The sequence below is a fragment of the Molossus molossus genome, unplaced genomic scaffold (genome assembly GCF_014108415.1).
Source record: "Molossus molossus isolate mMolMol1 unplaced genomic scaffold, mMolMol1.p scaffold_m16_p_17, whole genome shotgun sequence".
NCBI lineage: Eukaryota > Metazoa > Chordata > Mammalia > Chiroptera > Molossidae > Molossus > Molossus molossus.
The window spans coordinates 70,457,801-70,477,731 of record NW_023425352.1 but is presented as its reverse complement, the minus strand read 5'-3'; the positions used below and the strand labels follow the sequence as shown (position 1 = coordinate 70,477,731).

Genomic DNA, 19,931 nt, shown 5'->3' with positions numbered 1-19,931 from the left:
ACTTCTAATTCCAAAACCAGAAAAAAGCACTACGAAGAAAGAAAACTACAGGCCAATATTCCTAATGAATATAGACGCCAAAATCCTGAACAAAATACTAGCAAATCAGATGCAGCAATACATCGAAAAAATTATTCACCATAATCAAGTGGGAGTCACCCAGAGATGCAAGCCTGGTAAAATATTTGCAAATCAACAAATGTGATACACCACATAAATAAAATGAAGAATAAAAACCACATGATCATATCAATAGATGTCAAAAAAGCCTTCGACAAATTCCAGCATCCATTTCTCATAAAAATGCTCAGCAATGTGGGAATAGAGGGATCATATCTTGACATAATAAATCCATATAGAAAAGACATACAGCCACATTATACTCAATGAGCAAAAATTAAAAGCATTTCCTTTAAGAACAGGAACAAGATAAGGATGTCCACTTTCACCACTCTTATTGAATATAGTACTGGAAGTCTTAGCCACAGCAGTCGACAGGAGGAAAAAATAAAAGGTATCCAAATTGGAAAGGAGGATGTAAAACTGTCATTATTCACACATGACATGATACTATACATAGAAAACCCCAAAGACACCATCAAAAATTTTTTAGATTTAATACGTGAATTTGGCAAGTAGCAGGATACAAAATTACATCAAGAAATAGATGGTATTCTTATACACCATTGATGAACTCATGGAAAGAAAATCTAAGAAAAAAAACCCATTTGCCATTGTGGCAAAAAAATCAAGATACCTAGGAATAAACTTAACAAAAGAAATAAAGGACCAAATACACAGAAAACTACAGGTCATTGAAAAAAGAAATAGAGGAAGATATAAAAAAGTGGCAGCATATACTTTGTTCATGGATTGGAATAATTAACATCATTTAAATGTCCCCACTATCCAAAGCAATCTATAGATTTAATGCAATCCCCATCAAAATACCAACGACATACTTCACAGAACTCGAACAAATGTTTCCAAAAGTTAATATGGAAACAAAAAATACCTTGAATAGCCACAGCAATCTTGAAAAAGAAGAACAAAGTAGGAAAAAATCACATTACCAGATTTCACTTTATACTACAAAGCCACTGTAATCAAAACAGCTTGGTACTGGCACAAGAACAGGAACATAGACCAGTGGAACAAAACGGAGAATGTAGAAATAGATCCAAGGCAATATGCTCAATTAATATTTGACAAAGGTGGCAAGAGCATACAATGGAGTAAAGATAACATCTTTAATAAATGGTGTTGGGAAAATTGGACAGTTCCATGCAAAAAAATGAAACTAGACCATCAACTTACACCACCCACGAGAATAAACTCCAAATGGATAAAAGACTTAAATGAGACTTATAAATTCATTAAATCCTAGAAGAAAATATAGGCAACAAAATTTCAGACATCATAAGCAGAATTTTCACTGATACATCAACTAAGGCAACAGAAACAAAGGAGAAAATGAACACATGGGACTACATCAAACTCAAAAGCTTCTGCACAGCAAAAGATAAAATCATCAAAATGGAAAGGCTACCCACTGAATGGAAGAGCATAATTGTCAATGATATATCAGATAAGGGGTTCATTGCCAATATATATAGAGTGCTCATACAACTCAACAAAAGGAGACAAAGAACCCAATTGAAAAATGGGCAGAGGAACTAAATAGACACCTCACCAAACAGGACATACAAATGGCTAAGAGACATAGGAAGAAATGCTCAACATCACTAATCATCAGAGAGATGAAAATTAAAATAACATTACATCACACCTGTCAGAATGGCCGCCATCTACAAATCATCAAACAAGTGTTGGCGAGGGTGTGGAGAAACGGGGACTCTAGTACACTGCTGGTGGGAATGCAGACCAGTGTAGCCACTATGGAAAAAACACTATGGTGTTACCTCAAAAAGTTAAAAATTGAACTGCTATTTGACCCAGTGATTTCACTTCTAGGCATATACCCTAAGAAGCCTGAAACACCAATCAGAAAGAATATATGTACCCCCATGTTTGTAGGAGCACTATTACGATAGCTAAGATCTGGAAACAGCCCAAACGTCCATCAATAGATGGGTGGATAAAAAGCTGTGGTACATATACACAATGGAGTACTATGCAGCTGTAAGAAAGAAAGATCTCTTATCCTTTGAAATGACATGGAGGGACCTGGAAACTATTATCCTAAGCGAAACAAGCCAAACAGAGAAAGACAGATATCATATGATCTCACTTATTTGTGGAATATAATGAACATAACAGTCTGAGGAATGGGGTAGTCCTGGAGCCGTGGAGGTGGGGTACAGACTGACAATCCATAGAAGAGGGAGTGGTGGTGGAGAGATAAACCACAGAACTTATATGCATGTATGCATGAACAATGGACATGGGCAACACAGCTAGGGACAGGGTTGGGAAGGAGAGGGAGGGGGGAATCAGTGGGGGAAAAAGGAGAAACATGTGTAACAAAAATAAATTAATTAATTAAAAAAACTTTTAGATACAGTGGAAGGAAGAATGGAGGGACAGAGAGAGACACACATCAACTGGTTGCCTCTTGCATAACCAGGACCGAACTGGGATCAAACTTGCATCCCAGGTACTCGTCCTTGCCTGGGAATTGAACTCAAGACCCATCAGTTTGTGGGTATTGCTCTAAATGCTGAGAATACCAGCCAGGGCTCAGAGCCTTTCAAGAACCTTTCCAAGCCCATGGGAACTCACTGTGCAGGGCCACTGCTGGTCCCGCCCTCCAGATCCCTTCCCTGGACCTGGATTTGGAGGGTCTGGGTGCCCCAGAGGTTCTGAACTCTGCCCCCAGCTCACAGCATTCCAGCCTCTCCCACTCACTTCCACTGGAATCTAGACGGACCGTGAAACCCCAACCACTGGACCAGGGCCAGGACAGGAGTCAAGGAGGAAGACCGTGTGGGCAGAGCCTGGAACAGTCTCTGAGTCTGCTCAGAGCTCTCATCTGTCCCTCTGAGTGCGTCAGTGACATGTGCACCCAGAGGTCACATGTTCTGCAAGGGAAGGACATCTGGCAGCACCCAGTTGCCTCGTAGACATACTTCCAGGGTTCTGCCCAAGCTTAAGTCGGTGGACAGCCCCCTAGTGAAGGTTGAAGGGCCCCAGATGGTCTGTGCAATGTGCCTCTGTCTGCACAAGCTACCTGCGGGACCTGCCTAGGGTCATTTTCCCCCTCTCTGGCCAACACAGGGTGTCTGTCCCTGGGGTGATCTTCATGGCACCACCCTGACACTCACACAGTTCTTACTGATCATTTTCAATGTTAGGTTCTGGAAGGTTGCACCATTGTCCAGGCTGTAATCAATGACGGCGCTCCTGAAGAACAGAAAGGGCAGGTGGTGAGCGCTGGCCCACATACACACAGTTCTTGCACTCGGCCACAACTGCAGCCCACAGTTCTTACTGTAATGACTTTCAACATCGGGCTTCGGGGCCATGGGAGAGCTGACACTGGGTAAGGAGAGTTCATCCTCAAGCACTAGAGTCATCTCTGCAAGGAAGCTGAGCAGCAGGGAGGAGCCCTGAAGTGGAGCAGGTGCCCTTGTGGCTTTGGATACGTGACAAGAAGTGGCTGCTTGGTGTCACCATGCCCAGCCTTCTGTGTTCACACAGTATGTTAGCTCCAAAGGCTGCCATCCCAGGTGACATTGTCTTCCCCACCTGCCCTCATCATTGCACCTCACCTTCCCCTCCCCACCCTCCTCATCAGATCCCTGAGCACCTTGGGGTGATCACCAACATGGAGGGTGCCCTGAGACCTCTTGGAGACAGACAGGTGCTGCCTCAGCAGAGTCGGCACCCCATTTCCTAGGCAGTTCACCTGGCCCCCAATTGCCCCCTGGCTCCCAGATTGAAACACTTACTCTCCTTCCATCTCAAATATATGTCCTGGGCAAATTAGTTTCTCCTTTGTTACATTCATGGTGTTTCTTGCTAAAAAAATAAATCATGAGAATAATGTACATGGACATGTCCATCCATCCATCTCCCCTTCCCCTGGCACTTGTCAAGCAGACTAACATTCGGGAGACAGCAGCTCTGTCCCTGGCCTTCCTCTGAGCACCCACCATGCCCCAGGCACCGGGCACTGCTCTGATGTTTAATGGGAACAATGCAGGCAGAGTCCGTTCTCAAGGCCCTTACATTTCATAGATTGGAGAAGGGGTTGATAATGAAATAACAATGAGCAAAATAAATGCCAGAAAGTGAAACGTACTGGGACCTCCATGAAGAATGGAAGGGCTAGGGGACAGAGAAGGGACAGCTTCCTAGGAATAGGAGACCTGTCTTCCTTTAAGGATACAATTTCTCTTTAGAGATACTGACATATTTACACATGAAATTCTTTGATGTCTGGGATTTTCATCAAAGTAACACATGGGGATGATATCAGCAAGAGCACATTCTTCAGGGTTTATAGCTATTGAATGAGGAGGGATGGCTGTTTCAAGGTCATGACACCATGTTTGCTACTTTGTGTGCTGTTGGGAATGTCTTTCTGAGGCGGCAGTGCTGCAGCTGGGAGCATGAGGTTGCAGAGCCGGGAAAGGTCCCAGGGAAGAGTGTCTGGGCCGTGGGTGCTCATGTGCCCAGGCCCTGGGGCCTTACTAGCTGTGCTGGTGGAGCAGGGATGAAGCGAGTGAGGAGAGATGGGCAGTACCTCGTGGTACGAGTTTTATTGCAAGTACAGTGCATCTGACCAGGAGCTGGCCAGATCTGCATGTGTCTGAAACAGGGAAACAGGACTTGCTGGTGGACTGCACGTGGGATGAAGCCAAGAGGAATCGAGGATGACAGGTAGGTTTTCACCAGAGTGACCAGGGTGCCATCCATGGACACTGGGAGCCTGAACAGGGAACCCGGAGTTTCCTTCTTTGTTTTGTTTCTCTTATTTCGTGGGGACTTGGGCGGTGGCCCTCCAGCAGCTCAGAACAGTCCCTTAGCTTGTTCCTGAGGCACCTTAGCTAATACCCCTCAGGTTTTCCTGTTCTACATATGTTGTAGAGCTTAGTTAGTACAGCTCTCATACGGGCCCCATTTTACAGGGGAGAAAATAGAGGCTGTGAACAGGTAACTCATTTGGTCAAGGTCACACAGGCAATGTATGTCAGTGCCAAATTGCAGGAGCCAGGTCCCCGTAACTGCTTCTATCCCCATCAGCATCCTCATGGGATTCATGACTCCTCTCTCCGGGGACCAGGTAGCTGAGCGGAGGGTGTGGTGATGCAGCTTGAGGGCAGACCCAGAGTCCAGACCATCCTCGGCAGGGGGAAGCCCTGCCCAGGATGCTGCTGTGGTCAGGGGGAGGGATTAACTCCCAGCTTTGCATCTGAAAAAGGAGGTGGCCAGGCTTCTGAAATAGGGTCCTCCTTCTACTTGTCCAAGTGGCCTCTGTCCCCAGAGCGTCCCCAGCAAATGGTCAGCAAGGGCTTTGGGGGCTTGGCTGGCGGAGGTGGATGCAGTGTGGTGTAGGACATTGGTCACCCAGAGGCACCAAAGGGGCTACGTACTGTAGACTGTGCCGTCGTGAAGAGTGTATCTGCAAATATATTGATCCAATTTATCTGGTTGTAGGGGCGAAGTATAAAACCCCACATTGTAGTTTTCTGCAAGGGCAGAAAAAGAAAGTCTGTGTGAGGAGGGCTGAGTGCTGTCTCCCCTCTGATCACAGTTAGTGCACGCCACCCTCCAAAGCAGAAATCCCAGGGGACTCAGAGGAGGCATCTGCGTCTGGACACATCTGTGCACCCCCTCAGCCGGGTCCTCACCAGTGTCCCTGAGGGTCCTCTGTGAGGGGCTGGGCTGGGCCTGGAGCACCCAGGGGCCCCTGACCATGGAGCACACGAGGCCCCCAGCCTCATTCCCCGCACAGGTACAAACCCCCCGTGGGCGTCTGACCCGGGCGTCCTGGTCCCCATACGGGGTGCAGCAGTGCTCTCACCAGGCCCCCCTTAGATAAATGACAGAGGAGTGAAGTCAACCTGAAGACACCCTCTCTGATGTCTAAGCTGAGCACCCAGGCCTGTGTGCCCCAGACACTCGGGGGTCATTTTCTCCTCCCTGTCATTGTGTGTGCCTGAGGCAGCCCGGAGACCCCAGGGGCAAGGTCGGCTGTTGGGTGAGGCAGGAAGGACTTGAAGACCCTGCACAGGAGACCCCGCCATAGAAGGAAAATCCTTCCTTAGCTGAGGTTCCAGAAGTCTGCTGACGACTCTCTTCCTCTGCCTCCTCCTGACCCTCCCTGACCTCACCACCACCCTGGAGTCACCCAGCCCTTCCTTCTGCCAGTGTGGGGACATTGTATGCTCAGGCGCAGTCTGGGCCCTAGCCCTTCCCCAGGATGCTGGACCCTGGCCGTTCCTGAATAAGTACCAGGGACACAGAGAGGACAGGTCCTGGGCCTGGCCCCAGGGGAGGGAGGAGGAGAACCAGCAGGTCTTCCTGCTCCCAGCCCAAGGTCACTGCCTCCAGCTCTGCTCCTGGCTCAGGCTGCCTTTGTTCCCCAGGGAGCTCATCTGAGGACCCTCCTCAGCAATGCCCACAGCCTGGACCCGGCACTCTGAGTCCTCCTGCCTCAGTCTTCCTGGGCACCCTTCCCTCAGGCAGTGTTGGGGAGTTCTGTGCCTTAAAGAAACAGCTTCCGGGGCTGTGGCTGTAGCTGGCCTCTGCTGACATGTCAGGCTTTCAAGAGTTTGCAAAGAAGGACCCCAGATAGAAAATGTGCACATTTCCCCTAAATATCCGCATTTTATTATATTTTGGAAAATGGGAACTCCTGGCACCAGTGTATCTATTTTCGCATGTCAACCATCAGTGTATCCAGGACTACATACTCCTCTGATGTGAAATGCACCCCTGGCCCAGAGCCTGGCTTCTCAAGGAGCCTCATACTACAGCCAATCACCCCCCTCCCCCTCCCCCCTTTTATGTCTTTATTAATTGTTTTGTTACAGAAGTTTCTCATCTTCCCCCTATAGACATCCTCCTCCCAGTCCTGCCCCCCATCAAGCATTGTTGTCTCTGTCCATTGATAACGCATACATGCACATAAGGTCTTTGGTTTATCTCTTCCCTCTCCTCCCCCCAACCCCTCTTCTCTGAGGTTTGTCAGTCTGAGCCATGCTCTTTTCTATGTCTCTGGGTCTGTTTTGTTCATCAGCATTTTTTTGTTCATTATATTCCACAAATGAGACAAATCATGTGGTATTTGCCTTTCTCTGATTGGCTTATTTTGCTTAGCATAATATTCTCCAGGTCGCTCCATGTTGTCTCAAAGGAAAGGAGGTCTTTCTTTCTTACAACTTCATAATGTTCCACTCTGTATATGTACCACAGCTTTTAACAAAAATGTTATTTAATTTTTTTATTATTATTTATTTTTGTTACAGATGTTTCTCCTTTTCCCCCTACTAATTCCTTCCTCCCCCTCCCTCCCCACCCTGTCCCCAGCTGTGTTGTCCATGTCCATTGCTCATGCATACATGCATATAAGTTCTGTGGTTTATCTCTCCGCCACCCCTCTTCTGGGGATTGTCAGTCTGTCCCCTACTTCCATGTCTCTGGGACTACCCCATTCCTCAGACTGTTATGTTCATTATATTCCACAAATAAGTGAGATCATATGATACTTGTCTTTCTCTCTTTGGCTTGTTTCGCTTAGGATAATAGTTTCCAGGTCCCTCCATGTCATCTCAAAGGATAAGAGTTCTTTCTTTCTTACAGCTGCATGGTACTCCATTGTGTCTATTTACCACAGTTTTTTTATCCATTTTTCTACTGATGGACATTTGGGCTGTTTCCAGATCTTAGCTATTATAAATAGTGCTGCTACAAACATGGAAGTACATATGTTCTTTCTGATTGGTGTTCCAGACTTCTTAGGGTATATTCCTAGAAGTGGGATCACTGGGTCAAATGGAAGTTCCATTTTTAATTTTTTTGAGGTAACACCATATTGTTTTCCATAGTGGCTGCACTGGTCTGCATTCCCACCAGCAGTGTACTAGAGTCCCCTTTTCTCCACACCCTCGCCAACACTTGTTGTTTGATGATTTGTAGATGGCGGCCATTCTGACAGGTGTGAGGTAATGTTATTTTAACTTTCATCTCTCTGTTGATTAGTGATGTTGAGCATTTCTTCCTATGTCTCTTAGCCATTTGTATGTCCTGTTTGGAGAGGCATCTATTTAGTTCCTCTGCCCATTTTGTAATTGGGTTTTTTGTCTTCTTTAGTGGAGTTGTATGAGCACTCTATATATATTGGAAATTAACCCCTTATCTAATATGTCATTGGTAATTATGCTCTCCCATACAGTGGATTGCCTTTCTATTTTGATGATTGTATCTTTTGCTGTGCAGAAGCTTTTGAGTTTGATGTAGTCTCACGTGTTCATTTTGTCCTTTGTTTCTGTTGCCTTAGGTGATGTATCAGTGAAAATTCTGCTGCGTATGATGTCTGAAATTTTGTTACCTACAGTTTTTTTCTAGGATTTTTATGGATTCATGAGTGACAATTAAGTATTTTATGCATTTTGAGTTTATTCTTGTGTATGGTGTAAGTTGATGGTCTAGTTTAATTTTTTTGCATGTTCCTGTCCAATTCTCCCAACACCATTTATTAAAGAGGCTGTCTTTACTCCACTGCATGCTCTTGCCACCTTTGTCAAATATTAATTGAGCATATTGCCTTGGGTCCATTTCTGGGTTATCTGTTCTGTTCCACTGGTCTATATGCCTGTTCCTGTGCCAGATTGGTTTGATTACAGTGGCTTTGTAGTATAACCTGAAATCTGGTAATGTGATCCTTTCAACTTTGTTCTGTGGTATTTGAGGGCTTTTTTAGTTCCATATGAACTTTTGGAAGTATTTGTTCTAGTTCTGTGAAGTATGTCATTGGTATTTTGATGGGGATTGGATTGAATCTGTAGATTGCTTTGAGTAATATGGACATTTTAATGATGCTAATTCTTCCAATCCATTAACAACGTATGTGCTTCCATTTTTTTTATGTCTTCTTCTATTTCTTTTTTAATGACCTGTAGTTTTCTGCAAATCGGTCCTTTATTTCTTTGGTTAAGTGTATTCCTAGGTATCCTAATTTTTTTTGCTGCGTTGGTAAATGGGATTGTTTTTTGAGTTTCTCTGTGAGTTCATCATTGGTGTATAAGAATGCCATCTATATCTTCACGTTAATTTTGTATCATGTTACTTTGCCAAATTTATTTATTAAGTCTAGTAAATATCTGATGGAGCTTTTGGGGTTTTCTATGTATTGTATCATGTCATGTGAGAATAATGACAGTTTCACTTCTTCCTTTCCAATTTGTATTTTTTTTTTAAATTTTTTCTTCCTGTCTGATTGCTGTGGCTAAGACTGCCAGTACTATGTTAATTAACTAAGAGTGGCGAAAGTGGGCATCCTTGTCTTGTTCCTGTTCTTAAGGGAAAGGCTTTTAATTTTTGCCCATTTAGTATAATGTTGACTGTAGGGCTTTCATATATGGCCTTTATTATGTTGAGATATGATCCCTCTATTCCCAGATTGCTGAGTGTTTTTATCAGAAGTGGGTGCTGGATTTTGTCCAATGCTTTTTCAGCGTCTATTGATATGATCAAATGATTTTTATCTTTCATTTTGTTTATGTGCTATATCACATTTATTGATTTGCGGCTACTGTACCAGCCTTGCATCCCTGGGAGGAATCCCACTTGGTCATGGTGAATAACTTTTTTGATGTATTGCTGGCTTCGATTTTCTAGTATTTTGTTCAGGATTTTGGCATCTGTGTTCATCAGGGTTATTGGCCTGTAGTTTTCTTTCTTTGTAGTGTCTTTTTCTGGTTTTGCAATTAGAATTATGCTGGCCTCATAAAACGAGTTTGGAAGTCTTCAACTTTTTTATCCACTCATCTCTTGATGGACACTTGGGATGTTTCCAGATTTTAGCAATCGTAAATAATCCTGCTATGAACAAAGGGGTACATATTGTGTTTTTTATTGCTGTGGCTATTCAAGGTATTTTGGTTCCATATGAACTTTTGAAGTATTTGCTGTAGTTTTGTGAAATATGTTATTGGTATTTTAATGGGGATTGCATTGAATCTATAGATTGCTTTGGGTAATATGCACTATTTAATAATGTTAATTCTTCCAATCCATGAGCAAGCTATATGCTTCCACTTTTTATATCTTCCTCTAATTCTTTTTTCAATGTCCTGTCGTTTTCTACAAATAGGTCCCTTACTTCTTTGGTGAAGTTTATTCCTAGGTAACTTAATTTTTTTGCCTGAATGGTAAATGGGATTTTTTTTAAGTTTCTCTTTCTGTGAGTTCATCATTGCTGTATAAAAATGCCATTGATTTCTTGATAGTAATATTGTATCCTGCTACCTTGCCAAATTCATTTGTTGAATCTACTAGATTTCTGATGGAGTCTTTAGGGTTTACTATATACAATATGATGTTATCTTCAAATAATGACAATGTCACTTCCTCCTTTCCAATTTGGATCCCCCCCCCCTTTTTTCATTTCTAATTGTTGTGGCTAAGACTTCTAGTACTACGTTAAATAAGACTGGCAAAAGTGGGCATCCTTGTCTTGTTCCTGTTCTTAAAGGAAATGTTTTTAATTTTTGCCCGTTGAGTATGATGTTGGCTGTAGGTTTTCACATATGGCCTTTATTATGTTCAGATATGATCCTTCTATTTCCACATTGCTGAGCTTTTTTATCAGAAATGGGTGCTGGATTTCATTGAATGCTTTTTCAGCATCTATTGATATGATCATATGTTTTTTATCTTTCATTTTGCTTATGTGGTGTATCACATTTTTTATTTGCGAATATTGTACCAGCCTTCCATCCCTGGGATGAATCCCACTTGCTCATGGGGAATATTTTTTTAATGTATTGCTGGATCTGATTTGCTAAAATTTTGTTCAGGGTTTTGGCTTCTATGTTCATCAGGGATATTGACCTGTAGTTATCTTTCTTTGTAGTATCTCTATCTGGTTTGAGTATTAGAATTTTGCTGGCTTCATAAAATGAGTTTGGAAGTGTTCCTTGTTCTTGAATTTTTAGGAATAGTTTCAGGAGAATTAGTGTCAGTTCTTCTGAATGCTGAGTAAAACTCCCCTGTGAAGCCATCCGGGCCTGGCCTTTTGTTTGCTGGGAGTTTCTTGATTGCATCTTGAATCTCCTGAGTTAGTATTCATCTGTTCAAGTTTTCTATCTTTTCCCGGTTCAGTTTTGGAAGACTGTGTGATTCTAGAAATTGGTTCATTTCACCTAGATTGTCCAATTTCTTGGCATATAATTGTTCATAGTATTTGTTAAAGATCCTTTGTATTTTTGTGGTGTCAGTTGTTAGTTCTCCTCTTTCATTTCTAATTTTGTTTATTTGCGTCCTCTCTCTTTGTTTCTTGGTGAGTCTTGCTAAGGGTCCATCAATCTTGTTTAACTTTTCAAAGAACCAGCTCTTTGATTCATTGATCTTTTGAATTGATTTTTTAGTCTCTATGTTGTTTATTCCTGCTCTGATCTTTATTGTTTCTTTTCTTGTACTTGCTCTGGAATTTCTTTTTGTTTGCTTTCTTGCTGTTTAAGTTGTGAGGTTAGATAGTCAATTAGAATGCTGCCACTGATGCCTCCCACAACCCGGGCACTCTGCATATGGTCTAGTCATTCCAATCCCCATGCACAATGTCTAAAGTACCAAATACCCTAGAATATTAAGAGTCTTGTGTGTCCTGCATTGGACACATATTGAGTCCAATACTGAACACTGAGACTTAGTTTAAAGTCAAAAGTAGTGGGATCTTGTTGCTGATTAGCATGAGAGTTTTCTTGTTTCCTGAGGTAGGCCTGTAGTGCTATGAACTTTCCTCTCAGGACTGCTTTTGCTGCATCCCATAGATTTTGGGTTGCTGTGTGTTCATTTTCATTGGTTTTTTGGAAGTTTTTAATTTCTTCCTTGATATCCTGGTAACTCATTCCTTTTTTAATAACATGTTATTTAGCCTCCATGTGTTTAAATATTTTTGTTATAACTGATTTGTAGTTTCTTACCAATGTGATCTGAGTAAAGGTTTGATATGATGTCAATCTTCTCGAATTTCTAGAGACATTGTTTATGTCCTAATATGAGGTCTATCTTTGAGAATGTCTCATCTGCACTTGAGAAGAATGTGAATTCTCCAGTTTTAGGGTGTAATTCTCTGTAGATATCTATTTAGTCCATTTGATTTAGTGCATTATTTAGAGACTCTGTTTCCTTGTTAATATTTTGTCTAGAGGATCTATTCAGTGATGTCAGCAGGGTGTTGAAGTCCCCTTCTATGATTGCATTGCTTTCAATTTCTCCTTTGAAGTCTTCTAGAAGTTTTAAAATATATTTTGGTGCTCGTATGTCAGATGCATATATGTTTACCGTGTTTATATCTTTCTATTGGATAGATCCTTTCAATATTATGAAGTGGCCTTCTTTGTCTCTAGTCACTGCCTTCATTTTGAAGTCTATTTTATGAGATATGAGTATTGCTACCTTAGCTCTTTTTTCCTTCCCTTTTGCTTGGAATATTTTATTTTTCATCCATTTACTTTTAACCTATGTGAGTCTTTTGTTGTGAGATGTGTCTCTTGTAAATAACATATATATGAGTCATGCATTCTCATCCAATTATCTACTCTGTGTCTTGATCTGAACATTTAATCCATTGATATTTAAGGTTATTATTAATATGCACTTCTTTATTTCCATTTTTGCTTATTATGGTTATATTTTTCTTCCTATTTCTTCTACTAATTACAGCAGTCTTTTTAATATTACTTGCAGTGCCAATTTGGTGGTTATATGTTCCCTCAGCCTATTTTTCTTTGTCTGGGAAGCTCTTTATTTCACCTTCTATTTAGAGTGATAGCCTTGCTGGATAGAATAGTCTTGGATTTAGATCCTTGTTTTACATGACCTTGATTACTTCATGCTGTTCCCTTCTGGCCTGTAGTGTTTCTGTTGATGAGTCAGCTTATGGCCTTATGGGGGTTCCTTTGTAGGTAACCTGTTGCTTTTCTATTGCTGCATTCAGGATTTTCTTTTTGTCTTTAATTTTTGGCATTTTGATTATTATGTGTGTTGGTGTGGGCCTGTTTGGGTTCTTCTTACTTGGGGTTCTCTGTGCTTCTCATATTTGTATGCCTTTTTCCTTCACCAAGTTAGGGAAGTTTTCTGTCACTATTTCTGCAAATATAATCTCTAAACTTTGCTCATTTTCTTCTTCCTGAATTCCTGTGATGCAGATGTTTTTATTTTTCATATTGTCCCAGAGTTCTCTTAGGCTGTCTTCCAGTTTTTTAATTGTTTTGTTTTTTTTTTTCTTTTTGATTCTCCGATTGGGCGATTTTTTTCTTGCTGTCTTCTAATTTACTGATCCAGTCCTTGTCCTTCTCTTTGCAGGTTATTCCTTCCAATGTGTTCTTTAGTTCTGTTATGTCATTATTCATTTCCAAATGGTTGGTTTCCAATGCTTCTATGTCTTTACTCGTGCTGTTGAGCATCCTAATTATTATTATCTCTGAACTCGCCCTCTGATATCTTGCTCAATTCCCTTTCATTTACTTCATCTTCTGTCCAATTATCTTGTTCTTTCATTTGTGTCTTTGTTTCACCATTTTGGCAGTCTCAGTGCATTTTGGAGGCTGCCTAAAGTTTCCTGTAGGTGTTGGTGTTCTGCTGCTTGTGGCTCCCTCTACTGGGTTTGAATGAGTGTGAGAGGACTCATGTTAAAGACCACTGTCAAGTCTTACTTTCCTGGGTAGATTTGCAAGCCCAGAAAGGTTCAGTTATTCTCTAGCTTTTTGCCTGGAGGCCATTAATCTCAGTTACTTTTTGAGCCTTGGGTTGTAGGCCTCAGGTGAATAAAAATCCCTCAGGTGTTCAGGGTATGAGGATTTCCAGAGGGTGGGTCAGGTGCTTGCTGGCTGTTATTGAGCCTCAATTTACAATTCTTTGGCCTGGCAGGGTTAAAATTCTGAGAGAAGCTCTGTTGCTTCTCCCCAGGGCTCTGGGAAGGAACTCTTTGAGTAATATGGCTACTGTCCTGTGAGGGGGTAATACCACCACAACAACAACAAAATTCCACTGCTGTCCCAGCTCTACGAGCTCTCCAAGTTCCCGAGTCTCTCCACACTGTTCCAAACAAGTCTGCTCTCCCTTTGCCAGAGCCCAAGGTGAGGGGCTGTAGCTAATTTAGTGCTCTGTCCAGGCCCTCTGCACAGGGTGGGAGAGCCCAATCCTGATGGAAGCAATAGTCTCTGCCACTGCTGGTCAGGCTGGCTGCTGCTGGGTCATGTGTTAGTCACTAAAGAATCCAAGGGCATTTCCTTTACAGCAAATAAGGGACTGTTGGGGACTGTTCTCTCCACTTTTTGACATAAGAGTGGAGCTGGCAGATGGGGCATCAGCTCCAGTGTGCCCGCCCTTGGGAAAGAGCTCAGACATGTGCGCAGTTCTGTGTAATCCCTCCACCTACTGCACTGCAGCCTAACATGGAGAGCACAGTGCAGAGCCAGCTGCCTGGGTCTGCATGCTGCTGGATCTGGCTGCGTGCTGTCCCCAGGGGGAGAGTGCACTCATCCATCACCTCAGCAGTGCAGAGCCAGGCACCTGGATGCTCCAGTCTTCAGATCCAGAGCTCATGACAGCTGGAGAGCTCCTATCACAGAGGTAATGCACAGGAGGCCCTCGGCACACTGATGGAGGACCCTCGGGGGTGGGGTGCTGTGGTGCAGAGGGAGGACTCTCATCACAGAGGTAACCAACAGGAGGCCCTCAGCACACTGATGCAGGACCCTTGAGGGCGGGGTGCTGGGTGCAGAGGGAGGGCTCCCAACACAGAGGTAACGTACGGGAGGATGCAGGCACCCTAGGCAGTGGAGGTGGGGTTGGCAGTGGAGGAGGTGTTGGCAGTGGAGAGGACATCCTTGTCAAGTCTCAGGTAGAAGTCAGGGAGAGAGTTCCTAGTGACTGCTGGGAATGCTATTGGCTCTGAGTATCACTGTGGATGGAGGCCTTTCATCTAGAGTGACAGTAGAAGGGGAGCACTGTCCACAACTTTTTCTTCCCATTTGAGGTAATCATGTTTTTCTCTTTTGTGGTGATGATGCGAAATTACATGATATTTTAAATCAGGCATGAGGCTTGCATTCTCGGGTGACCCCTGTTAGTCTTGATGGATTTCATTATATGTGTTTTTGGATTTCATTAGCTAGATTTTTTGTTGAGGTTTCTATAATATTTTTCTCAGTTCTTCATTAGACTTTTGGTTTTGAGATTTATATATACTAACACTAGATTTACTATGGTAATCATTTCACAATATGTGTGTGCAGTCCCAATGTGAGACCCCTTAACCTCTACAGAGCTCCATGTCCATCTTGCTCAGTCCAGGTGGGAAAATATAATAAGGTGCATGTACCTGGACCACAACGTGGCCTACACACCCTGCAACAAAGCCTCTTAATGAGGTGCACTGCCCCCCCCCCCACCGCTCCAGGCAGACACACTGCACACACCCACCACGACACCACACACACACCACACACACTCAGACCTCTCCCACCACACGTTACTTAGACTACACATATTCTCACCACATACCCATACACACCAGACACACATACACACACACACAAACACACATATACCACATCTTGCTCACTTTTGTCTGAAAGAGTGACTCTATCTCTTACCTGCCACACAAACAAAGAAAGTGTCTTTTCCCATAACGTCTGAGCAGGAATTTTCCACGAGCTGAGCAGAGAGAGGCAGTGTCAGAGTGAGGGGACGTGGGGCTGTGGTGAGAAACTGCTCAGTCCCCTTCTCACCTTGCCCCACGCTCACCGAGTTCACAAAGTCATCAGAGGAGTTGTAACCGTCTCTTCCGTACATTTGGTGTTCACTCTCTACAATGCTCAGCAGCTACAAGAAAGAGGAGGTGGCTTGGGCTCCCAGCCAGGTGGGGACACAGCAGGTTCCCGTCCCAGGAGGCGGTATCTGCACTCAGGCCACTTCGACCCCTGGGCCAGACCCTGTGCCCGCCGGCAGCACAGCCTCAGGAGGGAAGTGCTCCCCCCACCTCTGGGGCGCAGGTTCTACATCGCACTCGTTACTCATGTCTGAGTGGCAGTCTGTCGTCCGAACCCTGCGGTGAGTTAGAGAAATGTACTTTGGCCTACCCTGGGAAACTGTTTATGAAATTGTCCCCCAAAAGAGCTGAGGTGTGGCCCTGGTTACCTGTTCAGAGTTACCTGCTTTCGGTCATAGTCTTTCAAACCCACGCTGTAAACCTTCGCCTTCATACCACGAGCCTTGTTAGCCTAAGAGAAACAAGGCTTTGCAAGTAAGTCACCTAATTCCATGGAGCAGGGCTGGGAAGATGGCCCGGACTCACCTCGTTCCGAGTGGCATCGTACGTCTCGGGCAGCAGTGTTCCAGCCGTGAGGGTGATGATCAGGCTGGTGGCCTTTATGTCTGCAGGAGGAGCAGCAGCGGCCTGGTCAATAGAGGCACCTGGAGTGGCCCCCCCAGGCTGCCAGGGCCACAGCACTGCTCCCCACACCCCCTGTGCCTGGGGGGAGTGAGCCCAAACCCAGGCACCCACCATCCAGAAATCTTGACGGGCGTTGCTACCAGCTCTGGAAGGAGAAGGAGCCTTCGCCCAGGGCCCACTTCAGCTCGGGCTGAGCTCAGCTCGGGCCTCTTCCTCCTGAACTCTCACTGCTGCCAAATGGTGCAGCTTTTGCTTGAAAGGCAACTGCAGCTATTTCAGGCCCATGTTTTCCTGGCTATTCCTGCGACCCTGAGTCCAAATGGAGATGTTTCTCGGCTTAGCACAGCCTCTCCCACTGTTGGAGACGCTGTCACAGGACAAGAGCCAACCAAAGGGAAGAGCTGAACAGAACAGGAGCCAGAGCCAGCCTGTGGCAGAGACACAGGTTGCTGAGCAGGGAGCAACCCAGCTCTTCAGGAAACTGAATTCCGTGTGTTCTAGGTCCCTGGCTCTTCTTTTTCGTTTTCATGCAGCCCAACTCTAAGTCAAGCACCTCACATTTAATCAGAACCAAGAATGCACCCACGGGAGCCCGTGTAGTCTGAGCAATGTCAAGGGGGTGGGTTTGTCCTCGCTGCACGGAGGAGGAGCCTACAGCACCCAGAGGGCCAGCAGCTTGTTCCAGCCTCAGCGCTCGGAGTGGCCCAGGTGGGTCAGCACCCAGACCTCGCTGAGGCCCTGCCTGCCTCTGCCCTGGACAGGACCATAAGGAAGTGCGCAGGCTCCTTACCTTTGGTGACCTCTTTTTCAATCTGCTCATTTGCCTGTAAGAAAGTGAAAGAATGTTTGGTGAGGGCCGTGTGATAACACAAAAATCCTCTAAGAACTTGACAATGTGACGAGATACTCAAAGCTGCAGAGTGAGTACCAGTTTAAGTGCTTCCTGCATGTTTGTTGCTCCTGTAGGCACCACGTTTCGAAGTCTGCTAAGACCTTCCTGTATTGCAGTTCTGAAAAAAATTTTAAAAACAGGATTGAGGTAGAATGAGATGAAAGTTAAAACCACCCCAAGCTGACCTGATGCTGTTGAGCACTGTGCCCAACTGCCTGGGTGGGAGGGGACAGAGTAGATTGACCCTTCAAGGCCCTTCTTTGACTTTGAAGTTGAAGGCATTGTTCCGGCCTTCTCTGTCCCCACCTGGGGAGCACTGGATGGGGCTGGGGGGGTGACGCTCAGCTGGTCCCAGGGCTGTGGCATGGCTTCCTCTGAGCTCACCTGTCTCAGGCACACAGGCCTCAGGCGACCGGCCTTGGCTTTGGGGGGCACCATGGATGTGCAGCGTGAACCCTGCACCTACAAGGTGGCTGGCAGTATGTGAGCTTCTAAGAGGCCCTCAGGTGGGCACACTCCTCCAACAGGTAAGGCTGAGTTTGGCAAAGGTCACCCCGCTGAGCCCCTGCCCTGCCCCAGCTCCCCTGGCACAGACCCTGGTCTCCTGGTCCTCCAGCCCCCCTCCCCCACCTGTGGTGCAGGAAGAGCCAAGCTGCTCAGGCAGAGGCTCCGGGCCCCAGGGCTGCGGGAGAACAAGCCCAGGTGTGGGGAGTGGCCCGAGGCTTCTGTGCCCGCGGAGGACCAGGGCTCTCAGGCTGCCTGGGCCCTGCCTGTCCCTGCTGTGAGGGCAGAGAGCAGGGCTGGCCCTGGGCCGGAGGCTGGGCTGACGTTCAGGGCAGCCAGTGAGACAGGGACCAGCTGCCTCAGAAGGGAAGCTGAGCCTGGACCCTGAGGGCCCGCGTCTCACCGCAGGGGGAAGAGATGCGTCCTGGGTGTGACCGGCCCAGCCAAGGGGGTGAGGAGGCCTCGGACCCAGGGCCAGTGGAGGCCGAGCCAGGCGTGTCCAGCTCAGCGCGGGGCCCTCCTGCACCCACACCTCACTGTGGAACATTAGTTTGTCAGCATCTGGGCAGATGTACTGGGATTGTCCCACCTTGGCCTGCAGCCCAGCACCAGGGGCCTGGCCCCGCCCCTCTGAGCAGGTCCTGCCTGGCGCTGCCCCGCCCCCTTCCCAGCTCTGCTCCTGGAGGGACCACCAGGTCCTGGGCCTGCACCAGACTCCTCTTTCCCTGTCCCCCTCCCTCACACAGGATGTCACAGGTCCCTGTTCCCCTGGCCCCAGACTCAGTCCTGGCCCTTCCCCCATGGGAGAGGGCCCCACTTTCACCTTCCAGAGAGGACCAGGGTCCTGCAGGAGCCTCCCCACAGCTTGTCCTGCATGGGCCCTGAGCATGTGTGGGAGGAGGAAGTGGTCCTCCTGTCCCCAGGACTCGCCCCTCCCCCAGAGGCCCCAGCCCACCCCCACCGGCACTCTCTCTGCCCCCGGAGCCCCCCCAGGCACGTGCTGTCACCCACCTCCACCCACTGGGGTCTCTCTCTCCTGAACACAAACCACAGGCTGACACAAACCAGGCCTCCCCTCCCCTCGTGGGGGGCAGCCCGTCCCCTCCCTGCTCCTCCTCAGAGCCAGCCTGTTCTGAGACAGGGGAGTGTGAGGGGTCTCAGGACCAGGGGTCTCAGGACCGTGCAGTCAGGGCTGGGAGGGGGCAGGGATGGTCTGCAAGCAGAGGGCGGCCAGGGCCAGTGCAGCCAGGTTCAGAGCAGGCCGGGAGCCTCCGCTGGAGACCAGGGTGGGCACTGGGGAACCCAGCCCAGCCCAGCCCAACCTGCAGCACAGTGCTCCCCACGCTGTCTCAGGGAGATCCCCTTGTTTCCTGGCTCTCCCTTTGGCCTGGCCCACTGGGCCTGCCTTGGGGGTTAATGGCACTCACCTGTCTGAGGTGAGCCCCATGACAGTGTTGCCATCTGTGGAGTAGGTGATGAAGGACATCCTGAGTTTTGGGCTGGGGATGAAGCACTCCTTGTGAGATGACATAAACAGGGGCTCCAAATGGTGCTAATGAGCAGCCGCAGAGGGGGTGCATGACAGCTGCCCGCTCCCCACCCCCACTCTTCCACCTGGGGCCCACTTTCAACCCAGTGGTTCCCATGACTGGAGTGAAGGGTTCTGAGGTGTGGAGATAGGGTTCATTCCTGGAAGAGGGGGCCAGGGTGGCATCCTGCCCCCGCCCTGTTCTCCCAGCACCCAAAGTGTTCACACTCACGCAAACACACACGTGTGCACAGAGACACAGGCGTGTGCCCTTGCTCAGTGCACGCCCAGGGAGGTGGACACCGAGGCCTCCCTCATGGTCTCCTGTGCTGTGCAATTCTCTGGACCTTCACAGCCTCTTTCTCTTGCCTGTGCCCCCCCTTTCTCCTCTCACATAACCCTTCTCATTCCTGCCA

At 46.6% G+C, this 19,931-nt stretch overlaps 1 protein-coding gene across 1 annotated transcript; it reads right to left on the bottom strand.

Moving 5' to 3' along the window:
* Window positions 1–3,260: 3,260 nt before the first annotated feature.
* Window positions 3,261–19,473, bottom strand: LOC118632121 (anthrax toxin receptor-like). Its single transcript, XM_036264862.1, has 9 exons — window positions 19,415–19,473; window positions 17,520–17,601; window positions 17,382–17,415; window positions 16,493–16,572; window positions 16,350–16,418; window positions 15,943–16,020; window positions 15,792–15,852; window positions 3,912–3,981; window positions 3,261–3,363 (listed from the first exon to the last, which is right to left on the bottom strand). The coding sequence occupies exons 1-9, from the start codon at window positions 19,471–19,473 to the stop codon at window positions 3,261–3,263; spliced, it is 636 nt and encodes a 211-aa protein (XP_036120755.1).
* Between the last annotated feature and the right edge of the window lie 458 nt (window positions 19,474–19,931).